Source organism: Haliotis rubra, unplaced genomic scaffold (genome assembly GCF_003918875.1).
Source record: "Haliotis rubra isolate DU_JTF1 unplaced genomic scaffold, ASM391887v1 Scf1145, whole genome shotgun sequence".
Lineage (NCBI taxonomy): Eukaryota > Metazoa > Mollusca > Gastropoda > Lepetellida > Haliotidae > Haliotis > Haliotis rubra.
Genome location: NW_025765054.1, coordinates 81599 through 104670, shown reverse-complemented (window position 1 = coordinate 104670; position 23072 = coordinate 81599). Strand labels below are relative to the sequence as shown.

At 39.2% G+C, this 23072-nt stretch overlaps 2 protein-coding genes across 2 annotated transcripts; both read left to right on the top strand.

The window, feature by feature from the left end:
* On the top strand, positions 1–4906 carry LOC124253819. Its single transcript, XM_046687668.1, has 3 exons — positions 1–323; positions 2041–2179; positions 3447–4906. Exons 1-3 carry the CDS (start codon positions 57–59, stop codon positions 4904–4906), a joined length of 1866 nt encoding a protein of 621 aa, XP_046543624.1. The 5' UTR covers positions 1–56.
* Positions 4907–7146: 2240 nt separating this feature from the next.
* On the top strand, positions 7147–11009 carry LOC124253809 (beta-porphyranase A-like). Its single transcript, XM_046687658.1, has 3 exons — positions 7147–7422; positions 8275–8413; positions 9517–11009. The coding sequence occupies exons 1-3, from the start codon at positions 7183–7185 to the stop codon at positions 11007–11009; spliced, it is 1872 nt and encodes a 623-aa protein (XP_046543614.1). The 5' UTR covers positions 7147–7182.
* The last annotated feature ends 12063 nt before the right edge of the window (positions 11010–23072 follow it).

The window sequence follows — 23072 nt, the reverse complement described above, 5'->3', positions numbered from 1 at the left end:
CCTGTGAATTCTGACTATATAGGCTGTCACAACTCCATACATTTCTTCAACTCTTCATGATGGTACATGCCATTCAAGCAACAATGAAATTGACACTGGTCTTTTTCGCCGTGTTCCTGGCAATAGATTGTGTAAACAGTGACGCAACTTTAACGATTTATCCCCAGTGGCTGGCACAGGGACGTAGTGTTGTCTATGAGACTGACAGGTGGAACAAGCACAATGGTCTTGAACCGGAGTCCCTAATGGCCGACTGTCGGAGCCTTGGGACTGACAGTGGACGCTGGATACATGAAGATTATAGTAACCGACTCTTCCAAGATGTGAGATTTTCTATTTAATTTGATTTTTTTCCTTTCCAGCTCATGTATACTGTTTCAAACTTGTAACATATATTAGTTTCTAATAACAGATTTACAAATTGATAAATAAATTCGAGATACATTAAATCTTTTGTAAAACATGATTATTTACTCGTTCCTTTCACAAACTTGAAATTTCGAGTATTTTCCGTTTGCTTTAGTTATTTTCTCACTGTTTCAACTTTCAAAAATATAAAAGTTCGAGTTTGTGAAAGAAACTTGATATAATATAAAAATCTTCGAAATATTAATCGAATGAGAAATGAGAATATAATCGACCCAGCGAGAAAATAATCGTAGCAGCAAGAAAAAACTTAAATAACGTAAAAATAATCGAAATTTCAAATTCTTGAAAAAAGAACCGTGAAGTAACATGACACTAATTGAAGTGAACAGAGAAAATAGCGGAAAAAAAGAATAATTCAAGCAGAGTGAAGAAAACTTGAAACAACAATACATTTCAATTAAAAGCACTTAATGCTACATACGTGGCAGCACCAGGCTTTCGTAACACGTACCTCGCATTTGTACGAAGTCAGGCCAATGTTAAACTCTGCAACTTTTATCTGTGAACTTCCAGTTTCCATACATTGCCCCGTGTTTCAGCCTTTGTTTCACCTCATAGCAGGTTTCACCTCATAGCCAGCTCTAATCCAGATTGATATGAATGTATTCCCCAGAAGGAGATTTCAACCTTGGTGGGCGTTGTGAAACCATTTGAAATATTGTCTACATGTAAATTACAAATCAGATTTGAGTCTCGTCTCAATGCTAATGCTAAAATAATAGCAACACATACCTGTTTTCTACTCCAACTTATTCCCGTATATTCTCCCCCGTCAAGATTACCCCTAAAGGTCCGGGTTAGAATATCGACCTTGAGTAACCCATGCTTGTCGTAAGAGGCGACTAACGGGATCGGGTGGTCAGGCTCGCTAACTTGGTTGACACATGTCATCGTATCCCAATTGCGCAGATCGATGCTCATGCTGTTGATCACTGGCTTGTCTGGTCCAGACTCGATTATTTACAGACCGCCGCCATATAGCTGGAATATTGCTGAGTGCGGCGTAAAACTCAAATCACTCACTCACTCTCCCCCGTCAAGATGGTTTGGAAAGGTGACGTCGGTAGTCTTTGCCTAGCAACAATACAGACGAATGGGAAGTTAACTTGTATGTATGTACGTGTGTCACAAAACATGTGTCACAAAACAAAGACATACACATACAAGCACACAGATAAATGTGTGTCTCCGTGTCTGTGTGTGTGTGTGTGTGTGTGTGTGTGTGTGTCACGGGTAAGAAGTAGAACAAAAACATGGACATACACGCACACACACAGGCATACACGCACACAATTACGCCCATACGGATACACTCTCATGGTAGAGTGGTCATGGCCAAATGCTGAATTAATATCCTCAATATAACTATGATATTTAGAAAAGATCAATGCAAATCAGTGTCTTGTAATTGCAGTTGTGAGAGCATTAACACATCAACCTTTATTAATATTAATTAGTTTCTTGTTTGGTGAATTTTCATGTTTTCACTTACTGAAGGGAAAGAAGCTCTCACGTATTGTCCAGAACAGCAAAGAAATAATTATTCACAAAGTTACATGACTTCACGTAGACATTTTATTATCATGGTACCTTAATTTACAATTCGTACAGTGGCCAGAGGACCCAAACCGTAGTGGTTACCCTGAACCCAACTACTTGAAGAACTTCACCAAACAGCAGCAATATTTCTCCGCCTATCTTTCTAACATCGAAAGCGGTTTTACGAACGAAATGGTCATGATGGCGAGAGGTGAGCATGTTTTCATAGAAACATTCAATGAACATACTTAACTTAGAAGAGCTGCATTCATAGTCATCTCTGTCTCAAATGAAACGTTTGCAGACATGTATGGTGCATTGTACTCAACTGTCGAGACGGATAATAATATATGTTGTTAATGTTGATTCCCATGTTGACACTGAACATTTACCGTTAATCAGACGGTGGGAGAACTACGTATTAAACCAACAAACAACAAACAAATGATGCAATTAACAATTGTATTCTCAAATCAACTTCTTTCACAAATCAATGCAAAGGGGAACTTACTCAATGACAGTGGCAGGGGCGCCACCTAGCGGGCCCTTGAGATGTACACGGACAATGTCGCTCCATTAAAATACCGCGAAAAGTACAGTTGTGAGGTCAACCTTGGGATATTTTGTTAACCCTTGACTTTCTCAACAACCTGCAACGATGGGATGCGACACAACAGTTTTCAACTGTATTCTAAAATCAACTATGTTCACAAATCAGTGCAAAGGTATCACAATGGCAGTACAAAATGGTGTGTAAGTACATACTTAATATAAGTACGGTATAATACAAGAGCAGTTGTTGTGACAATGAAGACAATTGTGGTAATATCCACCTCTCGGTAACAGTAATCCATATTTGAATTTGTATAGGAGAGTTCCCTCGGTGTAATCACCACGCCCCTCAATGACTCTAAAGGTACAATGTATGACGAGTGAAACATTGCTGCTAACCGTATAACACTGGCTCTTAAACAATACCAATGTATGAATGTCAAATCATGAGAATCAATTTCATGTATCCTGGTGAGATGAAAATGATATCCTTTCCTAAAGCTACGTGTAAGTGTTTAAAAGCAATTCAGTTATCATCTATGGTTGGCCAAATCGTGGTTCTTCAGAGCAGTGTCCCGTGGGCATGCCAGAAACCCATCATCGTTGGTTCGAATCGATGTTCGCCCTGACTACGATTCCTTTTTCATCAGCAACACATCGTGCTTATGGATTTGACCAACATAGTGCATGCCATATGCAGAATCTCCTCTGATATGAATCTGACACGCCATGAAGAACAGGAATACTGTTAAAATGTTGTTAAAACCAACTTAAGCAATCATGCAGGTTTCCAAACAAGGCACTCAGTAATGGAGAAAATGAATTTTCGTAGGATGAAATTATATCAAACAGGAATGTGCATATTATATTGAAAGCAGAAATATGTTTTTATGTTAATTTCATGTTCCGTATTTTGTTGATTTTAGCTCATAACTGGCCTAGTTGGATAAATCAGTCAGAACATGATGGTCAGTTCCCTAACAACATTGATGCTGCTTCAGAGTTCATAATGTTGATGGTGCAAGGAGTATATGACTACACCAATGGAGAGATCCCACCCTACTTTGAGCCAATAAATGAACCGGACGCTAAGTTTTACATCTGGAATTTTACTACTGTTGCCATCTTCCACAAGTTAGTTGCTGAGAAACTCCATGCTCGATTTAACATCAAGGTAAATGGTCCTACACTTGACGGAGAAACTGGGTTGGCAGATAGAAACGACTTTTCGTATTGGAAAAACGTGGCCTATTTCATGGACCACACACAAGGCTATCTGGATGAATTTTCCTTCCATTCGTACAACTCACTGATCGTGTCGGGGAAATCTCACAATCTTACTGGAATGAATGAAGCACGTCTGGTAGCATTTGTCGACCTTGTGGAAGGTTATGCCTCTCGTAGAACAGGGAAGCAGGTCCCCCTTGTTATCACCGAGTATGGTCGCGATATTGTGCTGGGAATTGACAAATTTGCTCCATCGGGTATAGTAGACTTTTCAACAATATACCACTGCAATGCCCACAGATTTACCCAACTAAGTCTCAGGGAATACATTGACAGAACAGTGGTGTTTCTTTTAGCCAGTGAACATGATAGTCTCAACTGGTCACTTTTCACCCAACAAGGAAACGCTACACGTATTGCTGACGTCTACAAGTTTTGGTACAAATTCACTCCAGACTACTCCTTTATCAGAACTACCAGCCAATATGACGGAGAGGAACGAGCAGTGTCACCATTAGTAATGTCCAGTTGCTTGCATAATGAAACTGTCGTTCTCTTGCATAGCTATTCTCAGAAAACACAAAATGTCCAGTTAGTATTTCAAGACGACTGGATGAAAGCAACTACTGGACAAGCTACTTGTATCACCATCAAAGACAACTGGTATCCGATCATGACCTTCAATACACCCTTCGACATCCAGAAGACAAAGGGAATTCTCGAACTTCCCCCTGAGGCAACATGTCACTTTACATTCAAGACCACCTCAAACCAGCTACCTAGAGTCACACTCAACGAAACCACATTCTACGGCGCCGATACACTTATACCAGTAAAGGGCAACTTGGCTTTGACAGAAATAAAACTACCGAAAGGCCAGTATTACAGTGCAAGAATGAGAGTTTCAACCAGCTGGCCAACCAATGTTACAAACAGCGTATCGTATCTTACCTTTAACAACCACCGCCTGAACTCGTTTTACAAACTGTATGATTCTGACAAGTTTAATTGCACCACCTTTTGGGAGGTTTGGGAGTTTGCAGTCCCTACCTCCATGTTTGTCACTGGGGCTAACCAGGTACAGGTCAACTTCCTAAACAACATGACAACAGGATATGTTTCTTCAGTTGCTCTTGTCACAGGCAAGCTCGAGTCCTGATAATCCTCAAATTTGACATCTTTGAATACATTTTGGCAATGTGTCTCAATGAGTTTGAATGCTACACTTATACCAGCCTGCATTAGCCTGCATATCATAGCCCTTGTCAGAGCGAACGTTTCTCATCTGATTTGAAGTCATAATATTGGTGACCCGTTAAGATCCGGGTTGGAACTGGTCTTCAGCAACCCATCCTTGTCGTAAGAGGCGACTAACGGGATGACCACAAAGATCAAACATCTATCAAAGTCATCTATCATTTAGTAGATAGTGTTCGGGCTCAGGTGCACAGATGTACATTTCCCTTTGAATTGAGTTTGTACTGTCATAAAGCAGGCATAAACTAAGAATACTGAACACAATCCCAGACACATCCCAGAATTATATTCCATACGTGCTGTGAAAGTCCTTGTCAACGAAGAATTACCGTTTACATAAAAGTCGAATTAGGAGAATCCTTCGTCAGAGTAGGATTTTCTTATACCTTAACGAGCAAGGAAACTGGCCATGTCCACGTTCAGCAAACGACCTTAGCCCTACAACGATCGTAAGCTAAGGTATTGGAGTTACCATCAAACCCGATACAAAGTTGGTTGGTTGCTTAATTGTTTAACGCAGCACTCAGCAACAGTCGAGCTATATGGCGACGGCCTGTAATACTCGAGTCTGGACCAGACAATTCAGTGATCAACAGCATGAACATCAATCTATTCAGCTGGGATACGATGACATGTGTCAACCAAGTGGGCGAGCCTGACCATCCAATCCCGTTAGTCGCCTCTTTTGACAAGCATGGGTTACTGAAGACCAATTCTAACCCGGGCCTTTACGGGTCCCCGATGCAAAGCAAAATGGCTAGTGACAAAGGTATATTTTGTGATACTCTGCTAGGTTAAAAGAACTTATGTTTCCATAATTCAGTATTGATACTTCTAGACTTAAATCCCACTTGGGTGAGTGAGTGAGTGAGTGAGTTAAGATTTACAGTGACATCGGCAGTATTTCAGCCATATCATGACTAAAACAAGTTTAGAATTCACCATAAGTACAAGTAAATTATAAACCTGTGATCGAAGGTCAGTAAGACCAACTAGAAAATCACAGTATCAAGGAATAAAACATTTCTCTCTAAAATTGGAATTCAAATTAGGACAATACAGTATAAAAACGGGCTATAGATCGCCAGCAACTGAAGGTATATCACCATACTAGTGACAAAGGGGACTTACAGTGCCTTTGCTACCTACATGGACCCTAGTTGGATTTACACCATCCCTTCAGCCGCTGGCGATTGTAGGAAAACTTTAGCCGAAATTTAAAAGAACACCAATACTACGGTTCAATCCAATCTGGATCCAAGTTAGAACAGGACACAGTAACATAAGCTTTACATAATTTGATTAACTGTAAAGGTCACTTTTGTTGCCTGATCAAAACCAGGGAACAGACTTACGTGTGATAAATGCAAAACTGCTTACCAAAGCGCCAAACAAACAAGCCATAGAAGAAGCCCTCACACAACATTCGAATAGATGAACGGAGAAAATGTAATATTAGTAGGACTCATGAATGATTCGTAATTCTAAAACTTTTCAGATCTATGATAGACGTCACGAAGTATGTCTGATGTCTGCAAGATATCTCCCGGAAAACGACTTACCTTTAAAACACTTTTATTATCAAATGGTGTTTGTGTTTTCGTTTATTTCCAAATACTGTATTGCAGGATCATGGATATGACCGACCTAGTATAGGGTCTCTGCTCCGTAACATGGAGACATTTATAATAATCTTCACTTCACTGGAATTAGGTTGGAGGCTTTGTATCTGTGGTATTTAACGCCACTCTCAGCAAGAGTCCATCAAAATCACTGCTATCTCTAAATGTTCAAATCTGGCCAGACAATCCTGTGATATATATTGTCTATAAGGTCGTACTCCGTCGTTGTACAATAAAAGTCTTTCAACTAACCCACGGATCTTTGAAACATAATGAAAAAGACTCATCATCACGTACTGTAAATCATTATATTTAAAGTGCATATATTTTGAAAACAAGGCCAGTATGTATTGTTTGCTGAGTAAGAGTGACATGCACTTACCTGAAGACTATCCTATCAACACACCTACATGCATGTTCTCATATCATGATCTACATTTCATGTTCTTATCATGTGCAAACATCTCAAGAACGTCAAGGTCAAAGATAATTTCCTCGAATCCTTACCATAAATGCACTATATTTCTTTGTGAGGGTCCATAACATTCCTGCAACAATGAACTTAACACTGGTCTTTCTCACCCTGTGCCTGACAATATACAGTGTTTACAGTGACACAACTGTAACGATCTACCCTCAGTGGCTGGCACAGGGAAGTAGTGTTCGTTACGAGAGTAACAGGTGGAACAAGCATAATGGCCTGGAACGGGAATCCCTTATTCCAAACTGTCGGAGCCTTGGGACTGACAGCGGGCGTTGGATACACCCAGATTATGGCAATCGACTCTTCCCAAACGTGAGATTTTCTATTCAGTTGTATTCTCTTTTTTCTTTGTTGTTGTGGGGTGTTTTTGGTCTTTGTAATTTATATGTATTTGTTCTAAAAAGTGTAAGAAACTTGATTGTAACAGACATTAGTGTCTAGTTATAGCTTTAAGAAGATTATGACGTCAAAGTATGATGTCCAAGCTACGGTTATTGGCACAATCTAATACTTTACTTAACGGACACATATTACTGGATGGCCCTTGGTCGTGTAACTACAGACACGTGCACAGAAATTACTCCAGTCTGATATGGAGAAGGCCACCATGTATACTTTTTTGTGAATAGTTTAAACATGGAGTGAGTGACTTTAGTTTAACGCCTCACTCAGCCAAATTCCAGCTATCTGGCGGCGGTCTGTAAATAATCGAGTCTGGACCAGACAAGTCAGTGATCAACAGCATGAGCATCGATCTGCGCAGTTGGAAACCGATGACATGTGTCAACCAAGTCAGCGAGCCTGACCACCCGATCCCGTTAGTCGCCTCTTACGTTTAAACATGGACAAGTGAACCACTATTTAATGGAACTTTTCCTGTTATACACCATACAATGTCGTAAATAAGTGATCAATTACAACATGTATATCAAAAATAAAATTGTCCGTCACAATGGACACAGCCACAGCTGGACGGTATTGTGGCTGCATATTTTCGCACTGACAAAATCTGTCAAAGAAGCAATAAACTGATACTATGCAAATAGCTAAATGATTCTGGTGTCAAGACGACGTACACCATAGCGGCTACAATAACAGGATTCAACAGCTTGCTAAAGTTAACAGTGGTTGCAAGATGTGTACATGTGTGAAAGTCTATTTTAGTGGCCAGAGGACGCACACCACAGCGGCTACCCAGATCCCAACTACCTGAAGAACGTCAGCAGGCAACAGGAAATGTTTTCTATGTACCTGGCTAACATTAACCATGGTTATGAGAATGATATGATCATGATGGCGAGAGGTAAGAGATTTCAGAAACTAGAGCTACCACTAGATTGTTAACATGACTCAGGGAATTAATATTTCTATGTCTTCCACAATAATAATATGAAAACAAGTTTTAACAAATTGGAAGAGTTTTAAGCCGCTTTTAGCAATATTCCAGCAATATCACGACGGGGGACACCTGAATTTGGGCTTCACACATTGTACCCATGTGGGGAATCGAACACGGGCCTTCGGGGTGACGAGCGAACGCTTAAACCACTAGGCTACCCTCTTTGAATCAAAGAGGTAAGGCGTTGGATAGACAAGCAACCGTAATATTGTGTTGCTGCACTCATCAGTATTGCAGCTGTGTGAAGAGGTGACGTATGTGAGGTGACGTGTTAATGAAATATAACATGTAATGATTTTAAATTTCGATCCTGATCCTTTGGCAATCTGTAGTCGAAAACTGGCTGAGGTGTACTCGTATCGTACCTGTTGGTGTCATGTTTATGCAGACTGATTCCCTTGAGGCTGCTTTGATGGCAACTGAAGTGAATAGAAGCAATTAAATATATTCCCACAAAAGATAACCATCCTGTATCTTCTTCAAGACAAAGAGAAGTCTTGTCTCCAAAATTGAAAAACATGTGTACATTCTAATAGGAAGGTATATATAGTTCATGCTCCATTTTGGTACGTATAAGTCCCAAAACAATTCTAAGTCAATTTAAACTTACCAGGTTTTTTAAACGTAGTATTCTTGTTATTTGAATTTTGGCTGACATTCTTACAATCGCCAGCGGCTGAAGAGATGATGTAAATCCAACTAGGGTCCACGCAGGTAGCAAAGGTACTGTAAGTCCCCATGGTCCCTAGTATGGTGATCTACCTTCAGTTGTTGGCGATCTATAGTCCGTTTTTATATTGTATCGTCCTCTATAATTAAACAATTTTAGATTTAATTACTAGTTTTAAATATATATCCGTGATAATCTAGTAGTTTAATTGTCCTTGTTGACAGGTGTTTATAATTTAATTTTTAATCATTATAAATCTATACCTCTATATTGCCGATGTGACTTAAAATCTTAACTCACTCACTCACTCATGCTCCATTTTGTTTTTTGATTTTAGCTCATAACTGGCCGACCTGGATGAACCAGTCCGACCATAAGGGTCAATTCCCCAACAGCATCGATGCTGCTTCAGAGTTTATAACATTGATGGTGCAAGGAGTGTATGACTACACAAACGGTCAGATACCGCCATACTTCGAGGTCGTCAATGAACCAGATGTTAAAGGGGACATCATGAATTTCACCAACACTGTCGCCAACTTCCACAAATCAGTTGCCGATAAACTCCATTCCAGGTTTAACATCAAAGTTGTTGGTCCGACAATTACAGGATATAATACAGTGGTCGATAGGAAAGACTTTTCGTTCTGGACAAAACTGGTAGCATTCATGGACATCACTCTAGACCGTTTAGACGTGTTTTCGTTTCATTCTTACAACTCCCTTAATGTTACGGGCAAGTCCCACCAGTTTACTGGCATAAATGAAGCACGTCTGGTAGCATTTGTCGACCTGATTGAAAACTATATCCATCAAAAGACGGGAAGGATTATGCCTCTTATTATCAGTGAATATGGTCGCGGGGGAGTATCAGGAATTAGCAAAAGTGCTCCATCTGGCATTGTAGACTTTTCAACAATATACCAAGCAAATGCGCACAGATTCACCCAACTTGGTCTCAGAGAATACATTGACAGAACGGTGGTGTTTCTTTTACCCTCTAAACAACACCGCGGATCTGATGGGTTTAACTGGTCACTTTTCACCCGCCAAGGAAAGGCCGCACGGATTGCCGATGTCTTCACATTTTGGTACAACTTCACGTCAGAGTATTCCTTCATCAGAACTGCCAGCCAGTGTGACGGACAGGAACGAACTGTGTCACCATTAGTACTGTCAAGTTCCTCGCGTAACGAAACCGTCGTTCTTTTACACAGCTATTCCACACAATCACAGACAGTCAAGCTAATTTTTCAAGACGATTGGATAACACCAACCACTGGCGAAGCTACCTGCATCACCATCAAGGACGACTGGTATCCAGTCATCACTTTGAATGAACCGTTTGACATCAGTAACACTGGGGGAACTGTTAAACTGCTACCTGAAGCGACCTGTCGCTATACATTTAAGACGACCTCAGATCAATTACCTAAAGTCACATTCAATGAAACTACGTACTACGGCAGTGATATTATAATTCCCATCACGAACGGCACCGCTATGACAACCGTACCACTGCCAAAAGAGCAATTCTATAGCGCAAGACTGCGAATCTCGACAAGTCTTCCAATGAATCAAACAAACAGTCTGTCATCTGTTATCTTCAACAACGAACCTATTAACTTCTTTTACAAGCTGTTTGACTCAGATAAAAATAACAGTAAAATCTTCAACTACATGGATGTATGGGAGTGTGTTGTCGCTTCCACCTTGCTGAACTCCACTTCTATCACGGTCCAAGTTAACTTCTCCAACAAGGACGGGAACGGACATGTGACTTCCGTAGCCCTTGTCACTGCCAAACTTGTCCAATCTGACAATAAATGATAACAATTCTTACAGAACTTGATTTGACTAAATATAAATAACAGAACTTGATTTGACTAAATAAAGGTTGGTGTGAAGTTTATCATCTCTTTGTTGTTTTGTTAGGGAGACGAAGCTTCAAAGTTCCACTTACATTTTGTGCCGATACTTGTGTTTTTTAACCGGATATGAAAGGAAATCATGCAGGTGTAGCCATGGCATAAGGAACATTTTTTCTGCACAATTGAGATCGAGCTTGACACGCTTGTTTCACTGCGAATTGCTGCAACATTGCTGATGCGGCGTTAAGCAACATTCACTCACTCAATCGATAAGCTTTTAGTACTGAAGAAAGCGAGGGACGAATACTCTTGCATCAGTCTGGGTTAGAATATTGATCTACAGAAGTCCATGCTTGTGGTAAGAGGCGACTAACGGGATCGGTGGTCAGGCTCGCTGGCTTGGTTGGCACATGTCATCGGTTCCAAATTGCGCAGATCTATGCTCATGCTTTTGATCACTGGATTGTCTGGTCCAGACTCGATTATTTGCAGACCGCCGCCATATAGCTGGAATATTGCTGAGTGCGGCGTAAAACTACGCACTTACTCACTGTTGCATCAGTTCTCTCGGCTGACTGGTTAGTGACCACCGAGGAACTGTAAGTAAACGGATTCATTCCAAACTGCATCATTTATTTAAGACAGGTTTCATAAAGCGTATTATACATATAATTTGTGTGTGCTCCTCGACTGATTTCTTTTTATAAATGTTGCTTGAAGTTATATTACTTAAATTTGTATTTAAAAAGTCATATATCCTAAGACGAAAATATAGAAAAGGATGAAAATGTATCCCAGAAACATTTCGCCATATAATCCGAAAATGCATTTGTTCTATTTAAGTGAATTTGTGAGGTTCCAGAAATCGTTTGAAACATTTTTTAATTCTAAATTCTTAGTTTGCAAGGTCACACAAAGTTAGTTTATGCTGAATAATCATGTATGAACTGTTAAAGTATTATTGTCATATCGACTGATTTAGGAGAGCCATTGCCCAATACATATTTAATTCCAAAGCCATCTACTATATAGCAAATACATATTGTTTTTTTATGTCACAGATCTCCATTCTTAATCTTCAACACCACTGCATTGTATATTGACTTGTCAGTCAGTCTCATTAATCTGTGTTTATAACCTTACTTGGTCACCCCCAAGGCCGTGTTTGCCAATAAGTTGCCATCAATGCCATTGTCTCTTCTTCTGCCCATTGTTGTCTTTAACTGCATACACATGTTAACATCTATACGGTCAGTCAGTTCGGCATTCCAGCTGCTGTTGAAAGGACGATCACGAGCAGGTTGAGATGGAAATCCACTCATCTCATTAATGTTTTAGCCGGAAAATCAGGTCATTGAGGCCTTTGTTTATCGTGAATTGTATAGCCAGCTAAAGAAGTTTGGACTCGTACTTCGTCTTAATTCCGATCTAGTTCCCCTGTTCACACATCCAAGCGTTGATATTATAATAGGCTTAATCGCAAAATCGTTCTTCCCTTATTGATATCAATTAATAAGGTGATTATGATTTCTTGCCATTAAAAAATACCTCGAGAGAAATACGTCATGATAAATGAATACATAGTGCTAAGACAATACGTCTCTCTTTGATGAGGAATCAATAGTTGTGAAAAACCAACGCTAGTTTTGAAAGCTACATGAGTTTTGATATTCGTGTAGTGGAAGAATGAGAATTCCGGGAAGTCAGTCTTCCAATAGAGCCTATCGTTGTGTCAGTCACTTATTACCTTTGCCAAATTAAGTTCTTCAACATCGAGGCACATTCAAGTTTGACATAAAGTTAATATCATAGAAATATGAAACATATTCCCAAATGACATTAATGTGAGCTAAACAAAAGTACGAGTTCTGCATTTGTTACTAAATCACGTTAATCGCAACTATCTAAAAGAACATTTGCGTATGGTCAATCAAATACATATTTGTATCAATACATAGTCTGTGACAAGCCTCACACAAACGTCATGTGTCTAGAAGGCAGTAGAAACAGCACTTGGTAGCGCTTAATATTGGCTGTGTGGACTACTACGTCACCCAATATAGATCGATGAAGAAGTATGAAGGTTTGTGTCAACACAATAGTTATCAAAAAGAAACAACACGTTTCATAAGAAAGCAGTGTCGACTGTTAAAAGTCTAACAATGGACTTTGCCAAGTGACATTTAGAAGCTGAATAACAAACACATTGGTTAAAGCTACGTTAATAGATTTACATGATAATGACAAAAACACTGAATATGCTTCACATTCCAGAAATCTATGATATCCATTATACATATAAAAATAAATATTTTTATAAAAACACAGGAAGCGGGCACAAACTAAGTCGTTGACAAATTGTTGATTATGGCATACACATATTAGTTTTTATCTGAATATGACTATCTATTTCGGACGCAAAATCTCCATACGGAAAGCTGACTTCAAAGTGGAACCGACCTATTCACATTTACAGTATAATACAATCGATTTATATAATCAAACCACTGTCCAAAGCGTTCAAACACTCAGCTCACACGCAAAACTCAGCTGCAGGTGATTCAGGTGAGGTATAATTTATTGCTTTGGCGTTTGGAGGATCGGGAAAAACACAATTGTCAGTGCTGGTATTTTGAATTTATATTTTGCACTTGGCAGAAATATGTAAGCTTTGAAGAATGTGTTTGTCAGAGATAAACCGTGAAGGTATATACAGCTCATCGTTGTAGAGTGACACAGTGACTTGCACATCTAAGCTACCCTATCAACACACATACATACCAGCTGCTGTTTCTTATCGTAGACAAACATAAGTGGAACGGTAAAGTGAAGGTCAGCCAAAATTTCCATGAAATTGTGTTTGGAGGAGAGATATGAACTTGAACCGTATCGCGAATACGCATGTGTTAATACTCGTGTTAGACCATGTCAAGGTCTTTTGGCTTGATTGGAATTATTCGAACAAGCTAGTCACCAAAGGACCATCCGTGTGAGATTAGCAAGGCTGTATTGGTATAATCGGTATATGATCTACTCACACTTTTATCTGGCATTTTCTTTCCGTTAGGGTTGCGTCCCAAGTCGAAAAAAAAACGTAAAAGCACTAGGGGTGAAACCAACTAACAACACGTAAAAGTTCACTGACAACTTATTCTAAAATGAGTGAGTAAGTGAATTTAGTTCTACGCCGCACTCAGCAATATTCCAGCTATATAGCGGAGGTCTGTAAATAATCGAGTCTGGACCAGACAATCCAGTGATCAACAGTATGAGCATCGATCTGCACGGTGGGGTTCGATGACATGTGTCAACCAAGTCAGCAAGCCTGACCACCCGATCCCGTTAGTCGCCTCTTACAAGCATTGGTTACTGAAGACGAATTCTAACCCGGACCTTCACGGGTGTATTCTAAAACAAAGTTCACAAATAAAGAGCAAAGGTACCACTATGGCAGTACGAAATAGAGACGCAGTACAAGATTCAAATTTAATACAATATAAGAGCAGCGATAAAGACAGTAATGAACATTGATCGTCACACACGATGCTGGATAAGAAACATTTAAATCATCAACGAAAATTGATCCATCAGTTGAAACCTGTCAAAGACTATTTATTTAAATGCTAAATAATGTGACAGACAACGAGCTGCCTTGTGGAACACCCTGATCCTGTTGTAATGATCAGACAGGGTTAACCCTACTCGGAATGGAAATCTCTTGTCAAAACCTGTGATAACAAATTACCTCTCATAAGGTTCTTGAGATGGCATAGAAGTTGGTATTCAACAAAATATTGTGGATGTCAACTTCTTCTTTATTGTATACACAACGTTTCCGGGTTTTTCCTTGCCCCTTTATTCACCTGACGAAGGGGCAAGGAACAACCCAGAAACGTTGTGTATACAATAAAGAAGAAATTGGCATCCAAAACTTATCTTTCAAACCAAACTCATGTAACTCCTCTAACATGCTGTGTTTCTAGGTAGTTATAAATTGCATAAATTGAAACGACGTGTTGTTTAGATACTATGGTATTTTAACACATGATTCCGATCGTACTAAAGGATCAGTAGTTCTTCGACTATTGCGACTATTCCGGAAACAAGTATATTTGTAATTAAGGTATTGGTTTACAGATACCGAATTCATATTTATTATTTTTCCATCACAAGGGATAAGTATTTCAATGTAAAAACTGTTAAGAATCTTTTTAGTACTGTTAATTTTCATTTCATTGAACTAGAATTGAAATTTTGATGAATAGTTTGTAAATAGATAAATATTTTATTATTGGCAGCTTAGATTAGTAAGATGCGGGTTAGAATTGATCTTCAATAACCAATGCTTGTCGTAAGAGGCGACTAACGGGATCGGATGGTCAGTTTCGCTGACTTGGTTGACACATGTCATCGGTTCCCAGTTGCGTAGATCGATGCCCATGCTGTTGTTACAAGAGTGTGTTTTTGTGATTTGTAAAATCATTGGTTAGGTCATAGCTCTTATGGGTCACAATGTTTAAAGTTTTGAGTGCGGGTGTGGGTCACATTTCGCACCATATATGGTCAATGGGAATATTATTTTTAGCGGTACGCCTTTATGATAGCGCTCCAGAGTTGCCTCCCTTGGCTATATTTGATTTTTTGATCGGTCGTTGGTTCCACAGATTTCCATAAAGTTTTCAGTGGATAAAGAATGTTCTAGACCTTTATGTATATATAAAGGCTGGTTGTTGTGTTGACACACACGGGGACTAACACACGGAATTACACGGGACTTTTCATATCACTGGAGTTGTGCCTACCGTTACATATGTCTGCCTTCGTCTAGCTGACCTACATTCAAGAGTGACTGCCTGACTACTGCTCTCATTATAAACAAGCTTCATTTAGAATATCTGCTCTCACTGTAATTACCAAGGCTCGTGGTGAGTTGATATTTTATATTTGTGACCCATTACTTTAGATTTGTGACTCAATTGCATTGTACTAAATATCTGAATTGCCATTCATTGTAGCTTGATCATTGTTTGCTCAATATATTATTGAATATTTTAGACTTGTCTGTGTTATATTTTGCTGGTTCAAAGGGGAATCTTATACCTTTTGGCACGGCAATTATTAACCGTAACAGTGTTAATCACTGGATTGTCTGGTCCAGACTCGATTATTTACAGTGAGTGAGTTAGTGAGCGAGTTATAATTTATCGTCACATCGGCAATATTTCAGCCATATCGTGACGAGAACATTTAATTGTTATACATAGTAAGTGAGTGAGTTAAAATTTAAAGTCACATTGGCAATATTTCAGCCATATCTTGACTAAAACTAGTTCTCACATATAATATATAAAACCCTGGAATGAAGGACAGTAAAATTACTAGATTATCACAAAATGAGTTAAAACTAGCTAGCATATATCTTTAAAAGTAAAAACTATTTTTGAACAATACAATGTAAAAATGGGCTATATATCGCCAGCAACTGCAGGCTGATCACCATGCTAGGGACCATGGCGATTATTTACAGACCGCCTCCATATAGCTGTAATATTGCTGAGTATGGCGTAAAAAAAAACTAAATTAACTCACTTGGATTAGTAACTGAGATTTTAGTGGCTGTACCCTGAAAGGGGGTTGAAGTGACGAAAAATTACTATCCTCCTGAGAGGGTAAGTAAGTCCCCAAACTTTCAAAGCTAACTTTAAGCTTATAAGATATTTAAACTTAGTATTTTTGTTCTTTTAAATTAGGGCTAAATTTTCCTACAATCGCCAGCGGCTGAAGGGATGGTGTAAATCCAACTAGGGGCCATGCAGGTAGCAAAGGTACCATAAGTCACCATGGTCCCTAGTATGGTGATCAACCTTGAGTTGTTGGTGATATATAGCCTGGTTTTATATTGTGTTGCCCTCAATAATAAAAATGTTTTAGATTTAATTACTGGTTTTACGTTTGTACCTGTGATAATATGGTTATTTTAGTGTCCTTCGTAGAAAAGTTTTTTTGCCCCTTTATTATCAAATTATAACTTTTTAAATCACTATATGGCTGAAATATTGCCGATGTGACTATAAACCTTTACTCACTCACTAATATTTATTATCCATGGTTTTACAGACATAAATATATTGGTCTGTAATAACAAGGATCAGTACGATCCCAGCCAGGCTTAGGTATTATGACAGTATGACACAAAGGTGGAACATTTACTGATGTCAGGCACATACGTTGATGACAAAGAATGCTTGGCGAGTGTTTCACAAAGTTTATTGACAATGTCAGCTTCATCAGTTAATAAATTGGCACCATCCTGCAGATGGTGAACGGTAGATTTTGAACCTTTGCCGTTTATCCTCTGTATCTCGTTCTACACCTTTGACATGGGTGTACGCGAATTTACTTTGGAAGCATAGTTCCTTCAAGATTTCTGCTTCTTTTGTTTCTTTGCTGTTGTAAGTGATAAGTGCATAGAGTCTCATATAATGACCAATCAGCCTTGTTGACGTTCCTTCTTGATAAAGATGGATCATCACCAGGGTTAAGCGTTTTGAGAATGGTAGGGAAGTGATCGCTCCCATATAGGTCATCTTGGACTACTCATTCAAATTCATTATATAAGGTGGGATCGGTGAGTGCCAGCTATAGGGCAGAATATGCTACAGTGGCTATATGTAAATAGGTGGTTGAATCATCGTTGAAATACCTAGTATGATATTCACTAGAAATGAATTCCTCAAGGATACCAAAAGAGGGAGCGATACACAAGCTGCGCAGTGTCAACGCAATGAGCAGAGTCAGACGAACAGCTACAGTTTGAAGATTAGTGTTAAGAGCGACAGGGTCATGTATGTTACCCTCCCGTACCAAAACAGAAGCACCTACAGATGTTGTATCTACTGGAGGAGAGAATGAGTGATGGTCTTTATACTAACTTAAACTAAGGGTGTCTGATGTCTTCAGATGTGTCTCTTGGAGACATAATGCTGATGACTGAAAAAACCTGTATCAATAATTGTATTTCATAGAAGATAGTTTAAGCCCTCTGCAATTCCATAGTGTTATAAGGGACAGTTGAGTCAATGGGAAATCTGTCTCGTGAATGCCCTGTGAGGACTGAGTAACCCCCGTATCTAGAGGTTAAAGAAAGTTTCAAAAGATGTTTGTCACTATATGCATCTCTCCCTTTCTTTTTTTTCGAATATATGTTTATTAATGCAGACTTAATCTCGATGTGACGTAAAGCCCAACTCAACTCAACTCTTTTTCGAATGATTGGTGGCCGGTGCTGAAGTGGACGTTTGTGATTGAATCGGGCTGATGCGCAAACTGTAAAGGCCCACATGCTACTTCATCCAGATCCTGATTTTACACCTTGATCCCAAATGTGAGTGACAAATCAGTCTTCAACTTCAATCAGTCTATCACATATTCCACTCTGTAGCAGTGTCACTTCTGCATGTCAGACTGAAGTCATTAGGATCAAGTCACAAAAAAACTATTTCTTTAGCTTCCGCCCTTAAAACTATTGGCCCAGTCACTGAATCTACGTCTGGTTCTTAGATGAAATTCAGCCCAATTCAATCACAAAGGTCCACTTCAGCACCGGCCACCAATCATTCGAAAAAGAAGGCGAAGTGGTTTACCGCCGTAACACCCTGATCTTCAAACTCATGACCTCAATCACTGTATTCACATCAGACCCAACCATATAGCTGGGATACTGCAGTTTTTAATCGTTTCACGTTTCAAAATTAGTTTTGATTTTTGACAATACTATTCACGCGTTGAGGCATTGAGATAATGTTTGTTCACGTTCTCTTGTTGAACTACATGTATATTGTTATCTATATATCTTTCAATCTATCTCTATATGTCAAAGGAGAAATAACAAACTGATCACGTTCCAACAGTGTGGTGTAGCTGTATTAAGGTCAACGATACCTTATCAGCGGCAAACGTCTGAGCTATAAGACACAGCCTCTTCCAACTGAACGAGTTATGACCTTTGTTGGGAAATGCTACAAATCAGGCAAAATGGAATGGACGCCAGTTGTTTTCATTTTGAGCCTTTCAATCATCAATGTATACAGTAACACGACTGTGACAATCTATCCTCAGTGGCTGGCAAAGGGAGGTAATCTTCGCTATGAACCTGACAGATGGAGCAAGCACAATGGTCTGGAACATGAATCCCTGATACCAAGTTGTCGTAGTATTCGGACTGACAGCGGACGCTGGTTGAACAGAGATTTAAATGATAATCTCTTTCAAGATGTGAGACTTTTGTTCCTATGTATGCGTGTATGCAACATTCGCAGAACGAGATGTTGAATCAGATTTGCTGTATCTAACCAGAACAAAACATGACCATTGCCCGTTTAGATCTAGATATTGGCAATGAAATGCATCGTTTCTTTGTTACTTGAATAGTCATCAACTGTGGGATAGTCACTGATCATATCAGGGCTGGTTATTAGGTAGTGTAGTGTTGTTTGAATTAAACTAGATTGTTTGTGAATAAGTAACATAATGAGAATCTTTTGTCATTCAGACAATTTTGTTTAAAAACGGTTAATTTATTATTTATACTAGTATTACCAATAATAAAATTTTACCTAATTGTTAGTGACACGTAATCATCTATATAAACACTAACTGGAAATTGTTTATGTTGTAGTGGCCACAGGACCCTAACCGTAGTGGCTACCCAGACCCGAACTAGCTGAAGAATGTCACCAGGCAGCAGGAACTATTCTCCTCGTATGTTGCAAACATTAAAAGTGGTTACAAGAACGAAATGATCATGGAGACAAAATGTAAGTGCACCCTGAAAACAAGTCATTAGCAGAACTTATATGTAATATATATGGCGTAGCCTATTGACTGATGCTTGGTGTTTACAAATACGAATATGTGTATTGAACTGACAAAAGAAAGAACATTCTACGAGCGAATGTGGGAATTAGACCCACATAACCCTGAGCAACGCATTTCTGCAATACAAATTCTAGAAACTTAGACGCCGGGGTTTTCTCTTTCTGTTAAAGTTATGCAATTACAATATGCTTCCATTCAAAGATGTACATGGAAACAACATTTCGAACTCGATGTTATTTCACAATCAAATGTAAAATTTATGTATGTTAATATCTATGGTGCATTTATTGCGACTGTAAAGTAAGTTTAGCTTCACAGAATTCTGTAAACAAGTTTGAGAATGGTTCTAGTGAACATTTGTCTAAATTCTTACATTCAACAAAAGAGACAAGTGTCTTGAAATAAAACGATCTAATTTAAATGGATTGGCATATTTCTATGAAAAGGAGAACATCACTGCAACAGTATGCATTCATGTGTTGTTCATTCATATCTTCCAGCTCGTAGCTGGCCAAACTGGATAAATCAGTCAGAACATCAAGGTCTTTTCCCAAACAACGTCGATGCTGCTGCAGAGTTCATTATGTTAATGGTGCAAGGAGTTTATGACTACACACAAGGTCAGATACCGCCCTACTTTGAGGTCATCAATGAACCAGAGGCTGAGAATCAGGTTTTGAATTTCAGCACCACTGTCGGCATCTACCATAAAGCAGTTGCTGAGAAACTCCATTCCAGATTTAACATCAAAGTGGCGGGTCCAACAATGACAGGATATAATACAGACGTAGACAGAAATAACTTCTCCTTCTGGCCAAAACTGGTACAGTTTCTGGACATCGCATTAGATCAGTTAGACGTATTTTCCTTTCATTCATACAACTCGGTAGTGGTTTCGGGGAAAACTCACAAATTCACTGGAAATAATGAAGCCCGTTTGGTAGCATTTGTCGACCTCCTTGAAAGCTATGTCCATCGAAAGAAGGGAAAATCTATTCCCATCATTATCAGTGAATATGGTCGCGGGGGGAGTAAAAGGTATTAGCAAAGATGCTCCATCGGGTATAGTCGATTTTTCAACAATATATTGCATCAATGGCCACCGATTCACCCAACTTGATCTCAGAGAATACATTGATAGAACAGTGGTGTTTTTGTTAGCCAACGAGCAACTTCCAGGACATGACAGTCTCAACTGGTCACTTTTCACTCAGCAAGAACGCCACACGTTTGGTCGACGTTTTCAAGTTTTGGAACAATTTCACGTCAGAGTACTCTTTCATCAGAACTTCCAGCCAATCGGACAGACAGGAACGAACTGTGTCACCGCTAGCAATGGCCAGTCCTTTGAAGAATGAAACCGTCATTCTCCTTCACAGCTATTCACAACAGTCACAAACCGTTAAGCTAATTTTCCAAGACGACTGGATCACACCGACCATGGGCGAAGCTACTTGTATCACCATCAAGGACAACTGGTACCCGGTCATGACCTTCAACGAACCCTTTGACATCGGGAAAACTCAAGGAATGGTTGAACTTCCTCCTGAAGCAACATGTCGCTTTACATTCAAGATCCCATCAGACCAACAACCTAAAGTTACTCTCAATGAAACGACATATTACGGAACAGATGTTATTATACCTATCAAGGACAGCATCGCTGTAACAACCATATCACTTCCGGTTGGCGAAATCCAAAGCGCAAATCTGCGAGTTTCAACCAGTTGGCTCACTACTGAAACCAACGATGTGAAATCTGTAACCCTCGACAACCAAACTCTTGACTCCTTCTTCAAGCTGTATGACTCAGACAGACACAACAGTGACATGTATACCAACATGGATGTTTGGGAATTTGAGGTCCCTCCCACCTTGTTGAACTCTACTTCTATCCAGGTCCAGGTTAACTTCTCCGACCAGGAGAACGGTTATGTGACTTCGGTAGCTCTTGTCGCTGCCAGACTTGTCCCATCCGACATAATGATATGATGCTCAAAAACATTGATTTCTATAAAAAAAACAATGTCATGTGATAATGTATCATGCATATTTGTTGTTATATCAGTACTAAGGTATTCAGTGGCAGGTTTTTGCTAGCTATAGAACAATATATATCTGCCAGTTAACTGTTAAACTCTTACATGACCTCAGTGTTTGAGTTCGAAATGGATAATGTTATCCGGGAGTGGGGTTTCCTTATTAACGGAAGGTGCTTTTAGACATTTACTACAACATTGACACGTACCGCAGGACAGATGATGAAGACATTATGTACATATGGGGGCAACTGTGTGTTTGTTCAGATTTTAAAAAATCTAAAGGACGACTTGATAATCTTTTAGCAATTCTTTTTTGAGCACATGGTAAAGTGATTTGTGTCGCGGATTATGAAGATTCCAGTACCGTTTCTGAGACAACCACATACTTCTGGACAATTTAAGCAAGCTCGATGCGGTTTTTCGAACGGAATACAACATTGGACAACTACCTTTGCACGTATATTCCTGTCATCTGCAACTTTAACCTCTTCATGTCACCTATATATTGCATCAGTCTGGCAGATGTGTGGGCGACACCTATTAGAAGTTTAGAGTTTGGGTATTCTTGATATACACGAAATCGTGCATAATGTGGTCAGGGTATATTTCTGCAACATCATGATGGAGGGATAAAATTTTCCCCAGTAGACATTGTCAAATAAATTTTTGTCTTAGACATAGAGGAATGATAACCAATTTCCAAAAACGTTATTTTCTCAGTTGACAATAATATGGTTAAAAGAAGACATATTTACTCACATGTATATCTGTTGTGCATGTATACGTGTCCGACGTCCGACCTAATTAAGAGTGGATATTGTAACCCAGATGGTAACTATATATACACACACGTCTGCATATTATTACACAAGCTATACATATTATGACAGAGAGGTGCAATGCAGTTGATGAGGTAACACGTACAGTCGTCTAGGCAAATAACTTGAATATAATACTATTAATCAACAACAATCAACTGACAAATGAACTTAGTTACAATTGTGTATGCAATATTTACAGTGAGTGAGTGAATCTAGATTGACGCTACATGGACGCTACAATATACACTTAGTTTGTGAAAACACGTGCCCGTACAGTACAAC

Coding starts and splice junctions, on each gene's coding strand:
- LOC124253809 (XM_046687658.1), top strand. CDS start 7,183: ATGAACTTAACACTGGTCTTTCTCACCCTGTGCCTGACAATATACAGT. Junction 7,423..8,274: donor GCAATCGACTCTTCCCAAAC/GTGAGATTTTCT, acceptor AGTCTATTTTAG/TGGCCAGAGGACGCACACCA. Junction 8,414..9,516: donor TATGATCATGATGGCGAGAG/GTAAGAGATTTC, acceptor TTTTGATTTTAG/CTCATAACTGGCCGACCTGG.
- LOC124253819 (XM_046687668.1), top strand. CDS start 57: ATGATGGTACATGCCATTCAAGCAACAATGAAATTGACACTGGTCTTT. Junction 324..2,040: donor GTAACCGACTCTTCCAAGAT/GTGAGATTTTCT, acceptor CAATTCGTACAG/TGGCCAGAGGACCCAAACCG. Junction 2,180..3,446: donor AATGGTCATGATGGCGAGAG/GTGAGCATGTTT, acceptor TGTTGATTTTAG/CTCATAACTGGCCTAGTTGG.